The sequence below is a fragment of the Oncorhynchus mykiss genome, chromosome 8, assembly GCF_057628025.1.
Source record: "Oncorhynchus mykiss isolate SJ-2025 chromosome 8, ASM5762802v1, whole genome shotgun sequence".
Classification (NCBI taxonomy): domain Eukaryota; kingdom Metazoa; phylum Chordata; class Actinopteri; order Salmoniformes; family Salmonidae; genus Oncorhynchus; species Oncorhynchus mykiss.
The window spans coordinates 41,538,557-41,564,797 of NC_143029.1; the positions used below are offsets into that span (position 1 = coordinate 41,538,557).

At 42.7% G+C, this 26,241-nt stretch overlaps 1 protein-coding gene and 1 long non-coding RNA gene across 5 annotated transcripts; one reads left to right on the plus strand and one right to left on the minus strand.

The window, feature by feature from the left end:
* The first annotated feature begins 5,117 nt into the window (after positions 1-5,117).
* Positions 5,118-24,747, plus strand: LOC110529917 (osteoclastogenesis associated transmembrane protein 1). 4 transcript variants are annotated; one of them, XM_090243449.1, is made up of 7 exons: positions 5,118-5,190; positions 19,988-20,091; positions 21,000-21,114; positions 21,875-21,972; positions 22,131-22,241; positions 23,325-23,490; positions 23,981-24,747. In XM_090243449.1, the coding sequence occupies exons 3-7, from the start codon at positions 21,000-21,002 to the stop codon at positions 24,034-24,036; spliced, it is 546 nt and encodes a 181-aa protein (XP_090099575.1). In that variant the 5' UTR covers positions 5,118-5,190; positions 19,988-20,091; the 3' UTR covers positions 24,037-24,747. The 4 variants fall into 4 exon arrangements, with proteins under 4 accessions (XP_090099575.1, XP_021468253.1, XP_090099573.1 ...); XM_021612578.3 differs by lacking the exon at positions 5,118-5,190 and adding an exon at positions 12,203-12,355 and having other exon boundaries at positions 19,988-20,524; XM_090243447.1 differs by lacking the exon at positions 5,118-5,190 and having other exon boundaries at positions 20,034-20,524; positions 23,383-23,490.
* On the minus strand, positions 16,885-19,993 carry LOC149981655 (uncharacterized). The gene is made up of 3 exons (XR_016497793.1): positions 18,635-19,993; positions 17,424-17,528; positions 16,885-17,276 (listed from the first exon to the last, which is right to left on the minus strand). It is a non-coding gene; the product is annotated as an uncharacterized LOC149981655 (long non-coding RNA).
* Positions 24,748-26,241: the final 1,494 nt, after the last annotated feature.

Sequence of the window (26,241 nt, forward strand, 5' to 3'; positions counted from 1 at the left end):
AAGGATGAGATTCTCTCCCGGGAGGTTCCTTCCAGCGTGGATTCCTTGATTGAACTCGCTATTCGCATTGAGCGACGGGTTGATCTTCGTCACCGAGCTCGTGGAAAGGAGCTCGCGTTCTCCGTTGCCCCCCTCTCCGCATCACTACCATCTTCCTCTGCCGGCTCGGGAGCTGAGCCTATGCAGCTGGGAGGTATCCGCCCTCGACAAAAGGGAACAGGTGGGAAAAGGGGTGAATGAGGTAGTCAGAGAAGACAAGGAACAGCTGGGGGAAAGAGGGACAGAAACGGTAACCTAGTACGACCAGCAGAGGGAGACAGGGTGAAAGGAAAGGACAGAAAGACACAACATGACAATACATGACAGTACCCCCCCACTCACCGAGCGCCTCATGGCGCACTCGAGGAGGAAACCTGGCGGCAACGGAGGAAATCCTCGATCAGCGCACGGTCCAGCACGTCCCGAGAGGGAACCCAACTCCTCTCCTCAGGACCGTACCCCTCCCAATGTACGAGGTACTGGTGACCACGGCCCCGAGGACGCATGTCCAAAATCCTACGGACCCTGTAGATGGGTGCGCCCTCGACAAGGATGGGGGGGGGGGGGGAAGACGAGCGGGGGCGCGAAGAACGGACTTGATACAGGAGACATGGAAGACCGGGTGGACGCGACGAAGGTATCGCGGAAGAAGAAGTCGAACTGCGACAGGATTAATGACCCGAGAAATACGGAACGGACCAATGAACCGCGGGGTCAACTTGCGAGAAGCCGTCTTAAGGGGAAGGTTCTGAGTGGAGAGCCAAACTCTCTGACCGCGACAATATCTAGGACTCTTAGTTCTACGCTTATTAGCAGCCCTCACAGTCTGCGTCCTATAACGGCAAAGTGCAGACCTGACCCTCTTCCAGGTGCGCTCGCAACGTTGGACAAAAGCCTGAGCGGAGGGGACGCTGGACTCGGCGAACTGAGATGAGAACAGCGGAGGCTGGTACCCGAGGCTACTCTGAAAAGGAGATAGCCCGGTCGCAGACGAAGGAAGCGAGTTGTGGGCGTATTCTGCCCAGGGGAGCTGTTCTGACCAAGACGCAGGGTTGCGAAAAGAAAGACTGCGTAAGATGCGACCAATAGTCTGATTGGCCCGTTCTGCTTGACCGTTAGACTGGGGGTGAAAGCCGGAAGAGAGACTGACGGAAGCCCCAATCAAACGGCAAAACTCCCTCCAAAATTGAGACGTGAATTGCGGACCTCTGTCCGAAACGACGTCTGACGGAAGGCCATGAATTCTGAAAACATTCTCGATGATGATTTGTGCCGTCTCTTTAGCAGAAGGAAGCTTAGCAAGGGGAATGAAATGAGCCGCCTTAGAGAACCTATCGACAACCGTAAGAATAACAGTCTTCCCCGCTGACGAAGGCAGTCCGGTGACAAAATCTAAGGCGATGTGAGACCACGGTCGAGAGGGAATGGGAAGCGGCCTGAGACGGCCGGCAGGAGGGGAGTTACCGGACTTAGTCTGCGCGCAGACCGAACAAGCAGCCACGAAACGACGCGTGTCATGCTCCCGGGTGGGCCACCAAAAACGCTGGCGAATGGAAGCAAGCGTACCCCGAACGCCAGGGTGGCCGGCTAATTTGGCAGAGTGAGCCCACTGAAGAACGGCCAGACGAGTAGGAACGGGAACGAAAAGAAGGTTCCTAGGACAAGCGCGCGGCGACGGAGTGTGAGTGAGCGCTTGCTTTACCTGCCTCTCAATTCCCCAGACAGTCAACCCGACAACACGCCCCTCAGGGAGAATCCCCTCGGGGTCAGTGGAGGCTACTGAAGAACTGAAGAGACGAGATAAAGCATCAGGCTTGGTGTTCTTAGAGCCCGGACGATAAGAAATCACGAACTCGAAACGAGCGAAAAACAGCGCCCAACGCGCCTGACGCGCATTAAGTCGTTTGGCAGAACGGATGTACTCAAGGTTCCTATGGTCAGTCCAAACGACAAAAGGAACGGTCGCCCCCTCCAACCACTGTCGCCATTCGCCTAGGGCTAAGCGGATGGCGAGCAGTTTGCGGTTTCCCACATCATAGTTACGTTCCGACGGCGACAGGCGATGAGAAAAATACGCGCATGGGTGGACCTTGTCGTCAGAGAGGGAGCGCTGAGAAAGAATGGCTCCCACGCCCACCTCTGACGCGTCAACCTCGACAACGAACTGTCTAGAGACGTCAGGTGTAACAAGGATAGGAGCGGATGTAAAACGATTCTTGAGGAGATCAAAAGCTCCCTGGGCGGAAACGGACCACTTAAAGCACGTCTTGACAGAAGTAAGGGCTGTGAGAGGATTTCCTCCGTTGCCGCCAGGTTTCCTCCTCGAGTGCGCCAGGAGGCGCTCGGTGAGTGGGGGGGTACTGTCATGTATTGTCATGTTGTGTCTTTCTGTCCTTTCCTTTCACCCTGTCTCCCTCTGCTGGTCGTACTAGGTTACCGTTTCTGTCCCTCTTTCCCCCAGCTGTTCCTTGTCTTCTCTGACTACCTCATTCACCCCTTTTCCCACCTGTTCCCTTTTTCCCTCTGATTAGGTCCCTATATCTCTCTCTGTTTCTGCTCCTGTCTTTGTCGGATTCTTGTTTGTGTGTCTCATGCCTGAACCAGACTATCATCGTGTTTGCTGCAACCTTGTCCTGTCCTGTCGGAATCTACCTGTCCATCTGAGCCCACGTGTGTTCATCATTAAAGAAACTCTGTTTGTTAATTCGCTTTTGGGTCCTCATTCACGCACCTGACAGAAATGAAATAAATATGCTAGCTCTCAAGCTTAGCCTTTTGTTAACAACACTGTCATCTCAGATTTTCAAAATATGCTTCTCAACCATTGCAAAACAAGCATTTGTGTAACAGTATTGATGGCTAACGTAGCATTTAGCATTAGCATTCAGCTGGCAACATTTACACAAAAAAACAGAAAAGCATTCAAAAAAATAATTTACCTTTGAAGAACTTCAGATGTTTTCAATGAGGAGACTCTCAGATAGCAAATGTTCAGTTTTTCCTGAAAGATTATTTGTTTAGGACAAATCGCTCCGTTTTCTGCGTCACGTTTAGCTATGAAAAAACCCCTGTATCCAGGATTGTGTAAATCTATCAGCAAGCTCATTAGCATAACACAACGTTAACTATTTATGAAAATCGCAAATGAAATGAAATAAATATGCCATCTCTCAAGCTTAGCCTTTTGTAAACAACACTGTCATCTCAGATTTTCAAAATATGCTTCTCAACCATAGGAAAACAATAATTTGTGTAAAAGTAGCTAGCTAGAGTTAGCATTTTGCGTTAGCATTTCGCGTTAGCATTAGCGTTAGCATCCAGCACGCAACATTAACAAAAACATAAAAGCCTTCAAATAAAATCATTTACCTTTGAAGAACTTCTGATGTTTTCAATGAGGATACTCTCAGTTAGATAGCAGATGCTCAGTTTTTCCAAAAAGATTCCTTGTGTATTAGAAATAGCTCCGTTTTATACATCACATTTGGCTACCAAAAAAAATCCATAAATTCAGTCCTCAAAACGCAAACTTTTTTCCAAATTAACTCCATAATATCGACTGAAAACATGGCAAACGTTGTTTAGAATCAATCATCAAGGTGTTTTTCACATATCTCTTCATTGATACATCGTTCTTGGACACATGCTTTCTCCCCTGAATCAAATGGTAAAGTAGAAGCAGCTGGCAATTGCGCACCGAATTCGACGCAGAACACCAGGCGGACACTTGGAAAATGTAGTCTCTTATGGTCAATCTTCCAATGATATGCCTACAAATACGTCACAATGCTGCTAAGACCTTGGGCGAACGACAGAAAGTGTAGGCTCATTCGTTGCGCAATCACAGCCATATAAGGAGAGAATGGAAAACAGAGCTTCAGAAATTCTGCTAATTCCTGGGTGATGCATCATCTTGGTTTCGCCTGTAGAATGAGTTCTGGGGCACTTACAGACAAAATCTTTGCAGATTCTGAAACTTCAGAGTGTTTCTTTCCAAAACTGTCAAGAATATGCATAGTCGAGCATCTTTTCGTGACAAAATATCGCGCTTAAAACGGGAACGTTTTTTATCCAAAAATGAAATAGCGCCCCTAGAGCTCTAACTGGTTTAACTAGCATGGCTACCACAACATTCTGCAGTGATACGCCATCCCATCTGGTTTGCGTTTAGTGGGACTATCATTTGTTTTTCAACAGGACATTGACCTAACACACCTCCAGGCTGTGTAAGGGCTATTTGACAAAGAAGATGAGTGATGGAGTGCTGCATCAGATTACCTGGCCTCCACAATCACCCGACCTCAAACCAATTGAGATGGTTTGGATGATTTGGTCCACAGAGTGAAGGAAAAACAGCCAACAAGTGCTCAGCATGTGTGGGAACTCCTTCAAGACTGTTGAAATAGCATTCCTCATGAAACTGGTTGAGAGTGTGTGCAAAGCTGTTATCAAGGCAAATGGTGGCTACTTTGAAGAATCTAAAATGTATTTTGATTTGTCTAACACCTTTTGTGGTTACAACATGATTCCATATGTTTTATCTACAATGTAGAAAATAGAAAACTACTCATTTTCAAATAAAGTGAGTAGTCCAAACTTTTGACTGGTAAAAGTATATCTTTATATATATATTTTTATCAGTTTGAGAATAAGATGACACTGTTTCATTTGGCCTACTAATCACATAAATCGAACTTGGAATGACGAAGGCGGTTCTCTGGTGGAGTCTAGTGCCTCATCACCTTCTTGAAGAGCCCTCCAGGTGATGGGATACACTCTCATTAGTGCCTAGTTAGTGATTTTTGTCCTAGTGGATCCAGTGTCGGTATCTATCACATGCTAATGAACCCCTTCAGTCTGTTCCCTCTTTTCTATTCACTGTGGAATTTACGGACAGTGTAGGCTAATAATATTCCAATTTTTGTTTGGGTCCTTTCCTGATTATGACAGTAAAAAAAGATGTCTTGCTCAGAAAAAGAAGTGAAAATATTGCACTTTTGATGCACAATGGGTTTATAATAAATGGCTGATAAATGTATAACATTAGGCCTACTATTATTATTATCATTGCAGTGCAGCATCCAGGCGTTGCAGAGCCTTTGTGTAACTCTTGTTGTCTGGGGAAGGAGAGGAGGAGCAAGGTGCAGCATGGTAAGTGTTCATATTATTTAATGAAATATGCAAAACTAGACAAAACAACAAACACGACAAACAAACAGTCCTGAAAGGTGAAACAAAAACACTAAACAGGAAACAACCACCCACGAAACACAATGGAAAACAGGCTACCTAAATATGGTTCTCAATCAGGGACAACAATTGACAACTGCCTCTGATTGAGAACCATACCAGGCCAAACACAGAAATAGAAAATCATAGACAAACTAACATAGACAACCCACCCAACTCACGCCCTGACCATACTAAAACAAAAGACAAAACAAAGGAACTAAGGTCAGAACGTGACACTTTGCAAATATTGAAGATATTTTTTGTGAGATTATTATCTACTACACATTACATGCTATTCAAGTCTCTTTCCTTTCAAAATCACAAAAGGGATGAACATCAATTAATTTAACTCTAGACAGTGGAACAACGATTTCAAATAAGCAGATGGTGGTGCCCCATACTGCCAGAATCCATATAAAAACTGCATATTTATCGGCAGACTTCTGAGCAGGCATTAGAATAGGATCTAATGCCACGCATTCTCTCCCCTTATTTTCATTAGGCTCTGACTATTAGAGCCACTAACTAGAGCCACTAATTTCACATTAAAGACCATTGACTGCAGTGTCTTGATTCGAGGGTTTCAGACAATAATCACAATCAGAATTTTATCCCAGATCATTTACCTTGACTCCGTGAATATTTGCTCCATGCCATGGCCACATTTGAAAATTGCATGGTGTCAAAACGCGCGGCGGTAAATAATGAGGTGAGTGACGAGAGATCAGGATGTGCACATACAGTATCTCGCCACGCTCCTCTCCAACAATCACAAATCTTCACACAATCAGTCATTCATTAAATGGCTTCCTCAACAACCTTTATTCTCTCTCTCTCACACACACACACACACACACACACACACACACACACACACACACAATTTGACATTTGATAGTTATATTTTTTTCTCTCATCTTCCACTAATTTGAAGCTACACATTTCAAATTCCCAATCGCTAAATTGATTGGGTTGATGCTCATTTACCGCCTTTCTATACAATTCAAAAACGTTCAAATGCGTTTTGGAGAACAGAAAAAACAAGCAGAAATTACAATAGCCATTATCAACTTGGTTGCTCAGGGTTCATTCACCTCAGCCCATCTACAAACACAGCCTTTCAGCTATACCATTTTAATGTTATACCCCCTGGCAGGTCACCCATGATACAAGTCAGTATTCAACGTCCATGCATGTCTGAGGTCAGATGACCTGGAAACTGGCCACTAGGGGCAACAATGAGCACTGTTACCTTCAAGTAGGCTTGGGTTTAGCTTGGCATTGTGGACAGGGATGGCAGATGGGCGTAAAAAGAAAAGGTTCCTGGAGTCAATTCCCAGAACACATTTCTGAACAAATAGCTTAGTGTCTTTCATGATGCTGCACACTCAGTATTAAAAAGGAAATGGACCCCCATTGCCACTCCCAATCCCATGGAGATGTCCTCCGGCTCTTCAGTGAGTAGCTCCTCTCCATCCAGGAAGAGTTGGATGTGGCTCTCATCCGCAAAGGGATTCCCCTCTATTCTTATGCTAGGTGATGAGAACTTTACACACTTTAAGAAGTATTTTTTTTTTAAATGAAGGTTACTCAAGTCATATTTGAAACAGTAGGTTAACAACTGAGCATAGTACACCTTACACAGTACTACTAACTTTGCATGTATTTATTTTTATGCTGGGAAATACATACCGTCTGTGACATACAGCCCACTTGGATCTTCTTTGAAGAGGTAGGGAAGGAGCAAAATGGCTGCAGTGATTTTCAGACCTTAAATTGGAGGGTGTGTAATAACTAAACCAAGATAGACCACTGCTTGTTGTTTCCAATGATAACAAATGAGTCATAGTGGGCAGAAGAAGGAAGGAAGTGGGCAGAGCCAAGCACGCGCTAGCAATATTATTTTGGCACGTTCTAGTATTCATTTGCATGTTTCATTTAGGGAAGTGTGCGTGTGCAATTAACTTCTTCTAAACAGCACCATTTTTAAAAACTTTTGCAAAGGGTAAAGTCTACTAAACTTAGTCCACTCCATTCACATTCTATTTTTGGAAACAGAAAACTGTATTGAGATCAAATGTTTAATTGATGAAAGAAATTTGCAGGATGTTGTCCAAAATCCATCTCGTTCCATCTCCTTCCACAGCCAGCGGGCTTCCTCTCACTACCACCTTTGGTAGTGTGTAGAAACGCCAACCGGATGCTTCACAATTATATATCCTGTAGGGACAGACGCTGGGAGATGAGAAGCAAGTACAGGGAGTGAATATTTAATAAATAACGGACAAGAAACAAAACAAGGACAGCATCTGGACAGGGGGATCAAAACTGTAATTAATGCGGACACTGGGAAGTGACAGATATAGGGGAGGCAATCAATAAAGTAAAAGAGTCCACGTGAGTCCCATGAAGCACTGATGTGCGAAACGATGGTGACAGGTGTGCGTAATGATGGGCCGCCTGATACCCTCGAGCACCAGAGAGGGGGAGCGAGAGCAGGCATGACACATCCTATGAAATATATGTCTCATTGTTCTATCTGTGGTGGCATCTTGTAAAGATTCAGCAACTCCACAGCCATACCCCCTCCTCTCCGTTTCTGCAATGATTTTATCGACTATTTTGCCAAATCCGGACAGAATGTTTCTGTCCACGTCCATACCAAATTTGATCCTCATCTCTGAGAAAATCTGAAAGTCAATTTGTTTATCATTATCAATATATCTTGGATTCAGATGACAGTACTTGGCTATGTTACATTAGTTGTGCTTTTTACAATTTATTTCTATCAGACTTTTTGTCTACTTACAAAGGGAGTGCTAGGTACTGTTTTAAGATGTCCTTGGTGCCTTGTTGTTTCATAAAAAGTTATCTCTCTCTCTCTCTCTCTCTCTCTCTCTCTCTTTCAGTCCTTTTCATTTTGTCTTGTAGGGAACTTATGTTCGGTCTCTTTTTTTGGTACTCCACCTACATGTTTTCAACATGTAACTTCTGACTGAAGGAATCCTCACCAGTCTCAATCTGAAAATTAAATATAAATATTGTCAAATATTGATACATAGAGCATCAAACACAATCAAAGTCTATAGAAAAAGGCTAAATGTTCTGTATTCACAAAGCATCTCAGAGTGCTGATCAAGGATCAGGTCCCCACCTGTCCATACAATCTATTTATGATATTAAAAACGGATCCTTGATCAGCGGTTCGACTTTGACCCACTGAATATGGGCCATTATTTTATAAGCAGTTATTCTGGCTATTCTGGTCAAGTCTTCATTTTTGGTGTCATCTGGGCTTATTTTTTTCCCCTTTCTGCATTTCCTGTACTTGTGCAACACGAGCAAGTATCCTCGTGTTCAAGATTTCCCAATCTAAAGTACACTGTGGTCAATTTGTGCTTGTCTTTTTTAGAACCCTGTCACGACTTCAGCCGAAGTCGGTCCCTCTCCTTGTTCTGGCAGCGTTCGGCGGTCGACGTCACTGGCCTTCTAGCCATCGCCGATCCACTTTTCATTTTCCATTTGTTTTGTCTTTGTCTTACACACCTGGTTTCATCCCCCAATTACTTGTTCATTATTTAACCTTCTGTTCCCCATGCTTGTTTGTGAGTGATACGGTCCGTTATTGTATGCTCGGTTTATTGTGTTGTATTTGTGAATATTTTGAGTAAATTACGTTTATTACTCATATCTGCTGTCCTGCACCTGACTCCTCTACACCAGCTACACAGGCACTATTACAAACCCAGTGGATTGACAAATTCAAATGAATCTACATAGAACTGCAGATGAAAGCTCTGGTTTGTTAGGTTGGAATTTGATTGGAACAATTCATCGTCAGTAAAGTCTTCCAGAATTTCATCATTATCTGGCTTTTGGTCTTGACTCAAGGTGGCCCCGACCTCTTCATTACTTGCAATTTTTGCAGTATGCTGACAAATGGGTGTATTGAAATTACTTTGTATTATAACCTTTTTTGCTGCTTAGGGGCACTTCAATTGGCCTGACCATGCCCAATTCTTTCACACAGTAATGCTCCAGCATCCACTCAGAGCTTATTGTTAAGCAAGTCCCTGAGATCGTCATCTTCATCCACATTTATTTTCTTATTTGTAAGGTGAAACCTCAGGGCATCACTGTAGTGTGTCATAAATGCATAAAAAATGTTTGATGTTTCTGAGGTCGTCAACAATGCTTTTCTCTACCGTAGCTGGGATGCAGTGTTCTTCACTGATTTTCACAATAAGAATACATATTCTTTTTGAGACCTTCAATTAGTTCTTCAGTGTCGACCTCTGTGACTTGAACATGTTCAGCTGTTGGTAGATTCTCTACATCGCTCACACTATCTTTAAATGGGATCAATCCCAATCTCAAACTCATCGTGGGGGTAATTATCTAAGTTGGCGCTTAAAAGCTCTCTGTAGTTTCGGCAGATGTGTGACAATTTGTTGCTGAAACATCTATTTGTTTTCACACACCCATTAAGTCCACAGGAAATTAGAAAAAATGGTTCATGCTGGCCAATATGTGTGCGTAGTCTGGACACAGAGAAAGTCTGTTTGTTGCAAAGTTGACATTTGAAAAGAGTTCTTCATACAGATTGTGAACCTTGGAATGATGGGATGGAATTATGGAGATCATTGGTACTCAGCCGGCAGACACCTTCAAGGGACCAGTCTTTCATAGCCACACTCAAATTCCAGTTAACACTAAAAGCAAAAGTGAAATGCATTAGTGAGGCTAAAGCAATACTTATACCACCCTTTCCAGACAACCACCTGTCCTCCTAATTTGTATTTCTGGTTGTTCCATAACGAAGAAGAGCTTGTCAGGAAAGGTGAAGGAAAGGTCTCTCCCTTATTTATCTAACGCCATGGGAATTTGCAGTCCCAAATTTAAGTGTAGACTCTTAATGGGGCATTAAGTTCTTCTTCCATGTCAACCAAAATGAAATAAAACTAGCCTAGTTGGGCAGTTATGAAGGCTTCTTGATATACAGTTGAAGTCGGAAGTTTACATACACTTAGGTTGGAGTCATTAAAACTTGTTTTTCAACCTCTCCAAAAATGTCTTGTTAACAAACTATAGTTTTGGCAAGTCGGTTAGGACATGTACTATGTGCATTTTCTAACAATTGTTCACAGACAGATTACAGGCCTTCCAATTTGACACACTGAACTCTATCAGAGAAGTAGTTGGTAAACCAACTAATCATTTGTGAAACCAAGGCTGTCAATTCTGTCAATAAGAATGTGGTGATTGACAGAGTCGAAAGCCTTGGCCAGGTCGATGAATACGGCTGCACAGTAATGTCTCTTATCGATTGCGGTTATGATGTCGTTTAGGACCTTGAGCGTGGCTGAGGTGCACCCATGACCAGCTCTGAAACCAGATTGCATAGCGGAGAAGGTACGGTGGGATTCGAAATGGTCGGTAATCTGTTTGTTAACTTGGCTTTCAAAGACCTTAGAAAGACAGGGTAGGATAGATGTAGGTCTGTAGCAGTTTGGGTCTAGAGTGTCTCCCCCTTTGAAGAGGGAGATGACCGCAGCAGCTTTCCAATCTTTGGGAATCTCATACGATACGAAAGAGAGGTTGAACAGGCTAGTAATAGGGCTTGCAACAATTTCGGCAGATCATTTTAGAAAGATATAGGGTCCAGATTGTCTAGCCTGGCTGATTTGTAGGGGTCCAGATTTTTCAGCTCTTTCAGAACATCAGCTATCTGGATTTGGGTGAAGGAGAAATGGTGGGGGCTTTGACGGGTTGCTGTGGAGGGTGCCGGGCAGTTGACCGCGGTAGGGGTAGCCAGGTGGAAAGTATGGCCAGCCGTAGAGAAATGCTTATTGAAATTCTCAATTATAGTGGATTTATCAGTGGAGACAGTGTTTCCTAGCCTCAGTGCATTGGGCAGGTGCTCTTATTCTCCATGGACTTTACAGTGTCCCAAAACTTTTTTGTGTTAGTACTATAGGACGCAAATTTCTGCTTGAAAAAGCAAGCCTTAGCTTTCCCAACTGCCTGTGTATATTTGTTCCTAACTTCCATGAAAAGTTGCATATCACGGGGGCTGTTCGATGCTAATGCAGAGCGCCACGGGATGTTTTTGTGCTGGTCAAGGGCAGATAGGTCTGGAGTGAACCAAGGACTATACCTATTCCTAGTTCATTATTTTTTTTTTAATTGGGCATGCTTATTTAAGATGGTGAGGAAGGCACTTTTAAAGAATAGCCAGGCATCATCTACTGACGGGATGATGTCAATGTCATTCTAGGATACCCCGGCCAGGTCGATTAGAAATGCCTGCTCGCAGAAGTGTTTTAGGGAGCGTTTGACAGTGATGAGGGGTGGTCGTTTGGTCGCAGACCCATTATGGATGCAGGCAATGAGGCAGTGATCGCTGAGCTCTTGATTGAAAACAGCAGAGGTGTGTTTGGAGGGCGAGTTAGTTAGGATGACATTTATGAGGGTTGTACCTGAGTTGTACCTGGTAGGTTCATTGATAGGTTCATTGATAATTTGTGTGAGATAAAGCTTGGATTGTAGGATGGCCGGGGTGTTAAGTATGTCCCAGTTTAGGTCACCTAGCAGCACTAGCTCAGAAGATAGATGGGGGGCAATCAATTCACATATGGTATCGAGGGCACAGCGGGGTGCAGAGGGAGGTCTATAGCAAGCGGCAACAGTGAGAGACTTGTTTCTGGAAAGGTGCATTTTTAGAAGTAGAAGCTTGAATTGTTTGGGTACAGACTTAGATAGTAATACAGAACATCTTTGCAGTAGATTGCAACACCGCCCCCTTTGGCAGTTCTATCTTGGCGTAAAATGATATTGTTAGCGATGGAGATTTCAGGGTTTTTGATGGTTTTCCTAAGCCAGGATTCAGACACGGCTAAAACATCCAGGTTAGCAGAGTGAGACAAACTTAGGGAGTAGACTTCTAATGTTAACATGCATGAAACCAAGGCTTTTACGGTTACAGAAGTCAACAAATGAGAGCACATGGGGAGTGGGAGTGGAGCTAGGCACTGCAGGACCTGGATTAATCTCTACATCACCAGAGGGACAGAGGAGAATTAGGGTAAGGGTACGGCTAAATGCTGTACGAACTGGCCGTCTTGTACGTTCGGAACAGAGAGTAAAAGGAGCAGGTTTCTGGGCACGACAGCATAGATTCAAGGCATAGTGTACAGACAAAGGTAAGGTAGGATGTGAGTACATTGGAGGTAAACCTAGGCATTGAGTAATGATGAGAGAGATATAGTCTCTAGAGACGTGTAAACCAGGTGATGTCATCGCATATGTAGGAGGTGGAACAACATGGTTGGTTAAGGCATATTGAGCAGGGCTAGAGGCTCTATAGTGAAATAAGACAGTAATCACTAACCAGGACAGTAATGGATGAGGCATATTGATATTAGAGAGAAGCATGCGTATGGGTCCAGTGAGTGGTTGGGCTGACTGGGGGACACGGCGATTCAGACAGTTAGCAGGCCGATGCTAACACACTAACAGTTAGTAGGCTGGGGCTAAACAAGCTAGCAGTTAGCAGACCGGGTTAGCAAGCAAGCAGTTAGCAATGGCTAGCAGTTAGCAGACCAGGGCAGGCAAGCTAGCAGTTAGTAGACCGGGGCTAGCAAGTTAGCCTTTGGGGGACGTCGCGATGGGGGTAAGTCTGTTTTTGCCTCTCCGTGCGGTGATGTCGATAGACCAGTCGTGGTGTTAGTTGGGTTCCAAGTAGCTCTAGGTAGCTAGCAGAACTAGCAGGTTAGCAGAATGGGCCTTAAGCAGGCGTCGCGCCTGAGGGGCCTGCTGGAATCCTCAGGCAGATTATGTCGGTATTCCAGTCGTAGAGGTTCAGTGGGGTTCCGTGCCCTGTACCGGCAGTAGAAGGGGTCCGGATATTGTAGCCCAGGAGTGAGCCGGGAGATAGGTCTAGCATGGGCAAGCCCCAGGCTATTTGGTGCTTGCTCCGGGACGGAAAAGTTAGCCAGGAGTAGTCAACACGGGTTGCGGTTAGCTACCTGTGATGATCCAGATGAAAAGGTTCAGAGTTTGTGTTAGGAATTTGGGGATATGGAGAGAAAAAAAGGTCCGGAATGCTCTGGTTTGAAGAGCGTTGTACAAACTGGCGAGAGCTTTCCGAGCTAAAGGTTAGTTGATGACCACTAGCAGTGGTTAGCTGATTGGTAGCTGGTAGCTAGTTAGCTAGCTAGCTTCAGTTGAGGTATTCCAGTTCGGAGGTAAATATAAATACTTTAGGAAAAATAACAGATCCACACCACATTGGGTGAGGCAGGTTGCAGGAGAGTATTTTGAAGTTGATGTTTAGGAAAAATATTAAAAAGAACGCAAAGAAACATATACAGTGCCTTGCGAAAGTATTCGGCCCCTTTGAACTTTGCGAACTTTTGCCACATTTCAGGCTTCAAACATAAAGATATAAAACTGTATTTTTTTGTGAAGAATCAACAACAAGTGGGACACAATCATGAAGTGGAACGACATTTATTGGATATTTCAAACTTTTTTAACAAATCAAAAACTGAAAAATTGGGCGTGCAAAAGTATTCAGCACCTTTACTTTCAGTGCTGCAAACTCTCTCCAGAAGTTCAGTGAGGATCTCTGAATGATCCAATGTTGACCTAAATGACTAATGATGATAAATACAATCCACCTGTCTGTAATCAAGTCTCCGTATAAATGCACCTGCACTGTGATAGTCTCAGAGGTCCGTTAAAAGCGCAGAGAGCATCATGAAGAACAAGGAACACACCAGGCAGGTCCGAGATACTGTTGTGAAGAAGTTTAAAGCCGGATTTGGATACAAAAAGATTTCCCAAGCTTTAAACATCCCAAGGAGCACTGTGCAAGCAATAATATTGAAATGGAAGGAGTATCAGACCACTGCAAATCTACCAAGACCTGGCCGTCCCTCTAAACTTTCAGCTCATACAAGGAGAAGACTGATCAGAGATGCAGCCAAGAGGCCCATGATCACTCTGGATGAACTGCAGAGATCTACAGCTGAGGTGGGAGACTCTGTCCATAGGACAACAATCAGTCGTATATTGCACAAATCTGGCCTTTATGGAAGAGTGGCAAGAAGAAAGCCATTTCATCTTGGATCAGTAGTCATCAGAATTCATGTTAGGGAGCTTTAATCCTCTCTTCTAAATATTTACCTGTAATCTAGCTAGGTTATTCCTTTCCCTTTTAATAGTCAAAATATACTGAGTAATAATTTTGCCTATGGTATTAAAGGTGTAGGCCGGTATGGACAGTGTAAACATGCTGATGACGTAATTCAGTTTAGGAGCTTTAACCATTTTTATAACAAGTGGCATACCCCACAATGAGATTTGTAGTTTATCCCAGTTCTTAAACTGGACTTGAATTTGCTCAAATATACAGAATGAAAAATGAACATTTACCTTCCCCTAAGAAACAACTTCTCTTCTCACATAAAAAAGAAATCAAAATGACACAAAACATTCACCCTCCAGAACAAACAATAATCACACCGTAAATACATTAATTCACCATTCAGTTAGTATTGGAAAAAACACAAATAACACAGAACACACTATAATCACACTGCAAATACAGTGCTTTGCTAAAGTATTCGGCCCCCTTGAACTTTGCGACCTTTTGCCACATTTCAGGCTTCAAACATAAAGATATAAAACTGTATTTTTTTGTGAAGAATCAACAACAAGTGGGACACAATCATGAAGTGGAACGACATTTATTGGATATCTCAAACTTTTTTAACAAATCAAAAACTGAAAAATTGGGCGTGCAAAATTATTCAGCCCCCTTAAGTTAATACTTTGTAGCGCCACCTTTTGCTGCGATTACAGCTGTAAGTCGCTTGGGGTATGTCTCTATCAGTTTTGCACATCGAGGGACTGGCATTTCTTCCCATTCCTCCTTGCAAAACAGCTCGAGCTCAGTGAGGTTGGATGGAGAGCATTTGTGAACAGCAGTTTTCAGTTCTTTCCACAGATTCTCAATTGGATTCAGGTCTGGACTTTGACTTGGCCATTCTAACACCTGGATATGTTTATTTTTGAACCATTCCATTGTAGATTTTGCTTTATGTTTTGGATCATTGTCTTGTTGGAAGACAAATCTCCGTCCCAGTCTCAGGTCTTTTGCAGACTCCATCAGGTTTTCTTCCAGAATGGTCCTGTATTTGGCTCCATCCATCTTCCCATCAATTTTAACCATCTTCCCTGTCCCTGCTGAAGAAAAGCAGGCCCAAACCATGATGCTGCCAACACCATGTTTGACAGTGGAGATGGTGTGTTCAGGGTGATGAGCTGTGTTGCTTTTACGCCAAACATAACGTTTTGCATTGTTGCCAAAAAGTTCAATTTTGGTTTCATCTGACCAGAGCACCTTCTTCCACATGTTTGGTGTGTCTCCCAGGTGGCTTGTTGCTAACTTTAAACAACACTTTTTTATGGATATCTTTAAGAAATGGCTTTCTTCTTGCCACTCTTTCATAAAGGCCAGATTTGTGCAATATATGACTGATTGTTGTCCTATGGACAGAGTCTCCCACCTCAGCTGTAGATCTCTGTAGTTCATCCAGAGTGATCATGGGCCTCTTGGCTGCATCTCTGATCAGTCTTCTCCTTGTATGAGCTGAAAGTTTAGAGGGACGGCCAGGTCTTGGTAGATTTGCAGTGGTCTGATACTCCTTCCATTTCAATATTATCGCTTGCACAGTGCTCCTTGGGATGTTTAAAGCTTGGGAAATATTTTTGTATCCAAATCCAGCTTTAAACTTCTTCACAACAGTATCTCGGACCTGCCTGGTGTGTTCCTTGTTCTTCATGATGCTCTCTGCGCTTTTGACGGACCTCTGAGACTATCACAGTGCAGGTGCATTTATACGGAGACTTGATTACACACAGGTGGATTGTATTTATCATCATTAGTAATTTAGGTCAACATTGGATCATTCAGAGATCCTCACTGAACTTCTGGAGAGAGTTTGCTGCACTGAAAGTAAAGGGGCTGAATAATTTTGCACACCCAATTTTTCAGTTTTTTTTTGTTAAAAAAGTTTGAAATATCCAATAAATGTCGTTCCACTTCATGATTGTGTCCCACTTGTTGTTGATTCTTCACAAAAAATACAGTTTTATATCTTTGTTTGAAGCCTGAAATGTGGCAAAAGGTCGCAAAGTTCAAGGGGGCCGAATACTTTCGCAAGGCACTGTACATCCACATTATTTAGAGGCTAACCTGTTTGTAGATCCATAGTGAGTTTTAAACATTGTCTTGATATGGTCTGAAATACAGAGGAGAGAACAGGCCGCCTGTCACGTTCTGACCTTTATTCTGTCCCGAGCCGCCGCCCCTCTGTCCCGAGCTGCCCCTCCGTCCCGAGCTGCCCCTCTGTCCATTGAGAAGGGTCGCCGTGGTTAGGAGGCCACGGAAACGGACAATAAGTCAGACTAAGACTATGGTGAAGTGGGGGCCACGTCCAGCACCAGAGCCGCCACCGCGGACAGACGCCCACCCAGACCCTCCCCTATAGGTTAAGGTTTTGCGGCCAGAGTCCGCACCTTTGGGGGGGGGGGGGGGGGGGGTACTGTCACGTTCTGACCTTTATTTCCTTTGTTTTGTATTTATTTAGTATGGTCAGGGCGTGAGTTGGGTGGGCAGTCTGTTTGTTTTTCTATGTTTTGGGTTATTTCTATGTTTCGGCCTAGTATGGTTCACAATCAGAGGCAGGTGTCATTAGTTGTCTCTGATTGAGAATCATACTTAGGTAGCCTGGGTTTCACTGTGTGTTTGTGGGTGATTGTTCCTGTCACTGTGTTTTGCACCAGACAGGGCTGTTTTTGGTTTTCCACATTTGTTGTTTTGTAGTGTTCGTGTTTATCCTTTCTGTTATTAAACATGAATCAATATAATCACGCTGCTTTTTGGTCCGCCTCTACTTCACCACAAGAAGACCGTTACACCGCCCCAATACACCAACCTGAAAGACATCAATTAGACACAAACACAACATAAACAACATGAGTATTCGATATAAAATGCATCTAATTAATCTGACCAGTTTTATGTATTCTTCTTTTTGTCAAGTGTAACAACCTACATTTGGTCGTGCGTGTGTGTGTCTTACCTGTTCGTGGAGGTTGATACATTTCTCTATCAGAGTTCACAGCTCCCAAACTCTCCACCACTTAACTGGACCTGGACAGGATAAACCAGGTACTAAAGGGATGGGCTAAAGGGAGGAGGATGGAAGGAGATGGTGAGAGAGTGTATCATGAGTTTAAATGAGGACTGAAATGTCTCAATATTTAATCTAGCTAACGTAAACTTGTACATCGCCTTGGTCCGTCCATTTGCCCTTATTTTAGCGCCCCAGAAAGGTAATACTTCCAGATCAACTGTAATGTCAATACCATTGTAAAGCACAATTTCTCCCCTTTCCAACAGCATCAATTACATGATCTAAACACTGCCCGTTTCTGCATAATTCAAGCAGGCAATGAGCCCCGTCGGATCTTTTTATAAATGGCGGGTGGGGAAGTGAAACTAATGCGTGATAGTGAGAAGGAGAGATGTTGTGTGGGAAAATTGCTTTTTTTCACTCGATCTGTCCAACCTTATCGCCTCTAAAATGTAAATAAACACTACAGAGAGTTTATATAATGTGTATTACATACCTATTTGAAGGTTTGTGTCGAATTTGAATCAGGTTTTTAGGGCTGTGCTAAAGTGATCTTAGAAGTAAACAGCGGCTTTGAGAATGATGATTGCATGCAATGATGACGCAACAAATTACTAGGTATCCCCCCCTTACCCCCGTCACTGTCCATTTCTTGTTTTTAAAGGATGAGAGAAGTCCTACACCTGGTGAAGAGAGATTGTAAGACAGAAATAGTTGCTTTATGCGTGCTGTACGTTACGACATGACACGCCACGGTGTAATGGAGGGTCCGTTTTTTTAACTTTAAACTCCAATTACCATGTTGATCAACACTTGAATAGAAACCTAGTTCACACCCCAGATTTTGAAGTTAACACAGTAACTACAGTCCCATTAGTTTTCTTTGTAGCCTCCTTTGAATGTTGCGGTTGCGCACATTTGTACGGAATGAGGTGAGTTTACATTAGCTAAAGTTAGCTAAGTTTAACTAGCTAGCTAACATTAGCGAAAACGTACCAACACTTATACAACAATTACCAGCTAACATTACAGGCTATGTAGCTTGGCTAAATGTTGAAAAACGAAGAGTAAATTACATTATGTATTGTTTTTTTAGTTATTTGACAGTAATTAATCAAACTACTATCTTAGTTAGCAAATAGCTAAGGTTCACTCACCTTTCACATCGATCTGTCGCAAGTCATCTCTTATCTGTCGCATCTCTCCAACCATTTGCGTGCTTCCCGCTTCCAATTGTCTTTGGACCAACGTTCTCAATTTGAATTATACACCGTTCCCTCATGAGCGCAATGGTGGTTCATAAATGAACCCCTCTTTTGAAAAGGCTTCTTCAAAGCACCGCTTAAGTCTACAAGGTTCAAAAACAAACAGATGACAGTGTATAGGTTCTTATATTAACCGTAAGTTTTTTTTTTTTTTTTTTACCTTATATTATACTAAAGGATCCTACAGGAACCTTAAAGTTGGTTTTTAACCTTAAATTATCCTCAAGGATCATCCAGGAACCTTTAATTTTTACAGTGTAGTTGCCTACTTGAGCCTACTGTGAGTTTGTTTCACGTCTCAGGCTGCGAGATGGAGATGTTAGCTATTTGAGAGAGTGGTGAATGTGATGCTAAAATAGCAAATGCAGGAGGCAAATCAGGAGGACTCAGGCGAACATAACGAACAAACCACTGTTCATTATTCCACTCATTCTGAGCTTTAATCAACACTGGGAGCAATATTTATATGTTTACCCATAATAGTACAAAACATATACACTGACTATACAAAACATTACGAACACATGCTATTTCCATAGCATAGTGTCACGTCCTGACCTTAGTTCCTTTTTTATGTCTCTATTTTAGTTCCCTGGGAGGCCGTAATGTAACTAAGAATTTGTTATTAACTGCCTTGTAAAATAAAGGTTCAAAAATATATATATATATTGTAACGACCCTGGGTTTATAAAATCTGCCACACTAGGATGCTTTTGGGGCACAGTCGATGGCGCGCTGGACTTCGGGCTAGAAGGTTGAGGGTTCGAGACCTGCTCCCTGCCTGTTTCATTACAATATGGTTTCAGATCCGATGCAAGAGAAATTTCCGCCATGTTTTTTTTTTTTGTTTTGTTTTTTATTAACAACAAATCAATACATAAAGCACATGAGGGAACACAAGCATACATAGATTACAAACAATGGACAATCGAGCTAGGGGATACAATATCACATTACAATTACACAAGGACCTTAAGGAACATACATATACTTACAATTCTAACAGCTTTTTTGTTAGTAGAGCATTTAACCGTCTTAAAATACAGTTCAAGTTATTTTTGTAGGGTACGAAAATGTGGTTCTGTTTGTAAATGTACATTTGTGTATATGAAATTTGGCCAAAAGAATAATGAAATTAATTACATAAAAATGTTTCAGCTTATTTCTATTGTATATAAAGAATCCAGACAGTATATCTCTCCACAATAGTGTAAAAGTGTCCGCCATGTTTTGTGTTTTGCTTAGGGCTCAGAGGGACGTCACGCACTCAAGAAGGCTCAACCAATCACCCTACCCTACATCGCGTGCTTTACACACCAGGAACAGGAAGTGATGGACTGTTATGAAGAGTGAGTTTTGGAATACAGTCACGGTTCGGAAGGTGCTTCTTCAAACATGTATATCTTCCAGGTGACTGCGTTATTGATAGCGTTGCTATATTATGGCAATGCTCAAACGTCTACTGTCGCTGTGAACCCCACCATCCTGGGTTCAGAGCTGAGCGCAGACGGATTGAAGCAGCTCGCTGCGATAGTGGCGCCGCAGTCGCCCGTGTTTCACCCTAGCCGCGGTTCCTATTTTTCTCTCAATCTGTTGTCGGCGTTTCCAGAAGATCTGGAGGTCAGCGATTACTGCGTCGAGCTGCTGGCTATCTTTGGGCAGCGGTATTCAACATATGTGAATTGTTTGGTGTCCGCCGCGCGTCCTGTCAAAGTGTGCCAAAATTGTTATGGTTCCTACGACAACCTTATGGACATTTACACAAACATATCATCAGACCAGGTAGGCTAAGTAAGTTAACATTTGTGTTTTCTCAGAGGACTTCTTTGAGTTTATCATTGTGTTTTTAATATTATGTGTTTCCATGTTTTTGCCCTGTGCTGCGGGTTAATTAATATATATAATCTATGGGTTAATAAGTGCGCCACTGTCACATGCGTCATGGGACCGTTGTTGGTAAGACCCTGGCTGCAGTACAAAGTGTATAGTGGTGGGGTGTGTATTGTGTAGTAGGGAAAATAGGAGATCACAAGATTAGCCATCCTAGTCACATGCCTGGTGACTAGGAGAACAAAAGCCATGACTGACTGTTGCCATAATGTGGGTTATAGCCTAATGGCAATGTTTTGTCATATCAATTTCTCAGTACTTTAAGCTGTATCCACTGAATCCTCAATATAAGATAATGTAATTAGTAAGGCTAAACATTAGGGATGGTAAACGCCCTCAGTGAGACTGCTTGTGTGTCTGTTTCCAGATGGGCCCAGGGAATGTGAGCTGCAGAGACAGCCTCCTGCGTTCTGATAGGCTGATGTTGGTGTTCCTGCTCTACAACAACATGGAGGACATCTGGACTGGTTCAGAATGTAACAGTAGGTGGACTGTTTTCTATTATAAACACATTAAGCATTTTTTGTTTGTTATTGCTGATATGTACTCATGTATACCAACCATTAGGAACACCTTCCTAATATTGAGTTGCATCTCCCCCGCCCCCTTTGCCCTCAGAACAGTGTTAATTTGTCAGGGCATGGACTCTACAAGGTGTCAAGCGTTTCACAGGTATGCTGGCCTATGTTGACTCCAATGCTTCCCACAGTTGTATTAACTTGACTGGATGTCCTTTGGGTGGTGGGCCATCCTTGATACACACGGGAAACTGTTGAGTGTGAGACCCTGCAGTGTTGCAGTTCTTGACACAAACTGGCACCTACTACCATACCCCGTTCAAACACACTTGTCTTGCCCATTCACCCTCTGAATGGCACACGTACACAATCCATGTCTGGATTGTCTCAAGGCTCAAAAATACTTTTTTAACCTGTCTCCTTCACTTAATCTACACTGATTTGAAGTGGATTTAACAAGTGACATTAATAATGAATCATAACTTTCACCTGGTCAGTCTGTCATGGACAGAGCAGGTGTTCTTAATGTTTTGTATGCTCATTGTATATTATTACCTTTTCTATGTCTCAATAAGTCCCTTGCTTCCTCTCCTTGCCTCCTTTCCTTTGTGATAGATTCTTTGAATATATTTGATGTGTGCCAGGAGGCAGAGTATATAAGTTCGATCTTTAACCCTGCCATGGTACATCATTTCTGAATGATATCTGACTTCCTGTTTCTAAGGTTGTGTAAGCCTGGGACTTCACAGCCTGACCAATGACACCCTTTACTTCATGGCCACTCTCAACCAGTCCCTCAGATGTTTTGAGAAGTTCCAACAGGTGGGTCACTGTTGTAAGTCAAAGAGAGAAAGATTGTTTAGCTAGTGCATACCAAAACCCATCTAATATCACTAGGGAGGGAGAGGGGAGTATAGAGATGACGTTTATAAATACCTAAGACGGTTTCCACCTTTTTGTGTGATTTTATTTTTTTCCAGGGGAACCACTCAGCGCTATGTAAGGAGTGCAAGGCCACATACAGAGGACTGAATGAGCTGTACAGCCGCATGGAGAAGAATCGCACACTCTGCATAGACATCGAGGACTCGGTATGTATTTCACAGCCACAGTTTGTCATTACATCTTGTGCTTTGTCATTCATGTTAGCCTCTGAAGCCCAGGCTTGTCACATACTGTTTTAAAGCCTGGTGAAGTTCTCCTCAGAAAGACTATTAAAAAGGGGTGGATTATGATGGCATCGAGATGGAAACTAGTGACACGTTTACACTTATCAAACCAATTAAATATTTCTTATTTCTACCTCAGAGCCAATAAAATGCAAATGCCCGTGCTCCCATTCAAATTCAAAATCTAATACTGAAGTATAACAGACTTTCAATAATCAAGTCAACGAGATGAGATTTGGAAGGATGGCCACGTGAGACTACATTAATGTATAATGTACACTAAAGATATGGAATGTACTCTCAATACTGTCAAAGTTTTTGTGCTATATATAGTGGAATTCTGTTTGTGCACTAGTGCCCAGGAGACTGCAAAATACATTGGAGAAGTTTAGCAGGCTTCCCCACTTCAGTGAGAGCACAACTAATAGATATGTGGAAGATGTAATACAGCACCCACTAGGGGGCTCTTAGGCTGTGTTTAGACATGCAGACAAATTGGTTGTTTGATTAATTAGGTCAGATCTTTTGCCAATAATTGCCTGTCAAAACGTAGTCATTGAGAAAGGAACAGCGAGATGTCACCAGGGTTGCGGCCCAATCATCACTCCTTTCTGTCAAAGTGTGCACTTGCTCAATTTCCTTCATGGATATGAAAGGAAATGACTGGTATGGAAAATCCCTCTAGCCCAAGCCAACACCAATCCAATGCTTTTAAACTTGTGTGGAGTAGTGAATGGGTGCATACTTCAGAACAAGGAGAGATTATTGGGATGCACCCTAGTTCTGGTGGTGCCAGTGAGTTTCAAAGGAGGAGGTGACATAGAGACTAGTAACTAGAAAGGGGCACTAGAGACAGAAGGCCAAAGCCAGAAATGGAGCAAGGGAGTCAGATGGACAAAAAATAGAGTGAGCGACTTAAGAATAGAGAAGTGGGCGAGAGAGACTTTGTGGTTCTTTAAGCTCTTGTGTTGATTGTGGGTGGGGGGGATTCTTGCCTTGTTTCAGATGAATATGACCCGCAGACTGTGGAGCAAGAATTTCAATTGTTCCTTCCCCCGGGCAGAGAATGTTCCTGTCATCGCCGTGTCCAGCTTCATGCTCTTTCTGCCCATCATCTTCTACTTGAGCAGTTTCCTTCACTCGGAACAAAAGAAACGCAAGCTCATACACCGTGAGTAACCAGCTTAAAACATCCATTGTTGCACAGAGAGATTTAACGGGTTGGTTGGGTGGGAGGCTGTAGGGGTGGGAGGCTGTAGGGTGGGGGGTTTATTGGGGTGTCACAGGCTTTTAAAGTGAAGTATGTATGGAAGCTGGGGTGTCTCCTGCATGTATTTTCCTGGTTTATAGAGATTTTATTGAAGGGGAGAAGGGAGTTCTTCAATGAGTGCCCCTAATAATGTGGGCTTGAGAAGGAGGGGTGAGGTAATTCAGGGTGTTGGGAGTGGTGGAGGGGAGCAGTTTAGGGGTTTCCTTGTTAATAGTGGGTTTTGGGCCTACTAACGATCTAAGTCGGAGAGTCAGAGTAATACCTTACGTTGTTTCTTTGACACATGTCATTATGGTGAATCAACAATCTTAGATGAAATGTTCCTGTTTTTAAATGTTGTTTAGAGGTGATGGATGGTGGCTAACAGTAACACTTCCTGATTCCTCTCCAGCCAAACGAGCCAAGTCCAACACCAGCCTCGTGAACATCCAGGACAGGTTAAGCTGAGGAGAGAGAAGGATAAGGAAGAAAGCATAATGATTAAGAAATGGAAGAGGATGAGGAGGAATGTTCCTTTGGTTTGTCCAAAACCTCTCCTGGATGCAAATGTAATTTCCTCTGTGACTGTGGTTTCAACCAGTTCTGTAATGACAGAGAAGTCAAAAAGAGCTCCCCCTGTGGGCGAGAAGGATGCCAATCATTAGTATTTATTTTCCTAAGATATTACAGCAAACGGAAACAACGGAATATTTGTAACAGAAGATTAGTTATAATTGCACTGTTCATCTCCCGCTTTGAACCGCCTACCCCCACCCCACCCATTGCTTCTACAACAAAATACACACAATAGAAATGTACCATGACTTGCTGCTGATTTATAAGCAATGGGGAGTTAGTCTTTTTTTTTTGTATTTAGTTATGTGTCAAGAGATGAGAAATGGATTTTGTCTCTACTGTAATGCCGCTGTGACACAGACTGGCAGACAGAAAGCACTTGATGTCTCTTAGATGTGACATATACCTACCGTGTAAAAGTGGATGACAGCTGAGATGGAGAGAATCTTTTAAAATATATATACAGTCGGGTCCAAAATTATTGGTCACATTTGGGAAAGATGAGCAAAAAAGACTATCAAATAAATAATACAAATGTTCTGTATTGCATGCAAAAAAATATATAAATGATATTCATTTACTAATAAAATTGCTCAGAGAAAATAATTGGCACCCCTGTTTTTACTACTCCATCACCCTTCCCTTACATGTGAGCAAAGAGCTCTTTTTTCATGTCATCCAACAAATGTAAACGCCTGGAGCTTGCTAAATGGCATTTGCACTTGGATTGGAACTGGTGCTATGGTCAGATGACATGAAAATCGAGCTCTTTGGCCACTCATACCAGTGGTATGTTTTGCATCAGAAGAAAGATGCTTATGCAGAAAATAAACCCCTGTAAAATATAGTGGATCTTTGTTATGGGGCTTCCACTGGTCCTGGGGCCCTGGTTAAGGTCAATGGTATCATGAACTTTACCTAGTACCAGAACATTTTCGCCAGGAGGCTGAAACTTGGCCACAAATAGACCTGCTAGCAAGACAATAGCCCCAAGCACATATCAAAATCCACAAAGAAATGGTTAATTGGCCATTTAATTGGCCATAAAATTGCTCTCTGGACTTGAAAGCCATTTAAAACCTGTAGTTCGCATTGAAGAGGGCAAAGACGAAGGATATCAGGGATCTGGAAAGATTGTGTATGAAGGAATGGTCTGAACAAATCAATGTTTTTTGGTCACGTACACAGTTTAGCAAATGTTATAGCGGGTGCAGCAAAATGCTTATGTTACTAACTCCTAACCATGCACTAAAATGTCATGGGTGGGTCAATGACGGATAAGGTTTAAAAAAAGTGTTAATGCTTATTAAAGTTATTTCTACCTTCATTAGTGTGTGTGTGTATATATATATATATATATATATATATATATATATATATACACACACATATACATACACACACACTATCGGTCAAACGTTTTACGAAGAAGGACAGTGATGGAATGCTGCATCAGATTACCTGGCCTCCACAATCCCCTGACCTCAACCAAATTGAGATGGTTTCGGTGGAGTCGGACCACAGTGTGAAGGAAAAGCAGCCAACAAGTGCTCAGCATCTGTGGGAACTCCAAGACTTTGAAAAGCATTCCAGGTGAAGCTGGTTGAGAGAATGCCAAGCGTGTGCAAAGCTGTCATCAAGGCAAAGGGTAGCTATTTGAAGAATGAAATATAAAATACATTTTGATTTGTTTAAAAACTTATTTGGGATCGGTGTCCTTTCCACGGGACGGTTGAGCTTACGTAGGCTAATGCGACTAGAATTAGGTTGTAAGTAACAAGAAATTTCCCAGGGCATATTGGCAGAAAGCTTAAATTATTGTTAATCTAACTGCACTGTCCAATTTACATGAGCTATTACAGTGAAGGAATACCATGCTATTGTTTGAGAAGAGTGCACAATTTTGAACATAAGTTATTAATAAACAAAATAGGCACATTTGGGCAGTCTTCATACAATTTTTTTAACAGAAATGCAATGGTTCATATGATCAGTCTAAAACTTTACATATACTCAAATAGTATTTGGTAGCAATCCCTTTAAATTGTTTAACTTGGGTCAAACGTTCCGGGTAGCCTTCCACAAGCTTCCCAAAAT

Excerpts from the sequence above, each read along its gene's own strand:
- LOC110529917 (XM_021612578.3), top strand. The coding sequence starts at position 20,138 with ATGTATATCTTCCAGGTGACTGCGTTATTGATAGCGTTGCTATATTAT. Across the intron at positions 20,525-20,999 it reads CAAACATATCATCAGACCAG|ATGGGCCCAGGGAATGTGAG; the intron begins GTAGGCTAAGTA and ends GTCTGTTTCCAG. Across the intron at positions 22,242-23,324 it reads GCATAGACATCGAGGACTCG|ATGAATATGACCCGCAGACT; the intron begins GTATGTATTTCA and ends GCCTTGTTTCAG.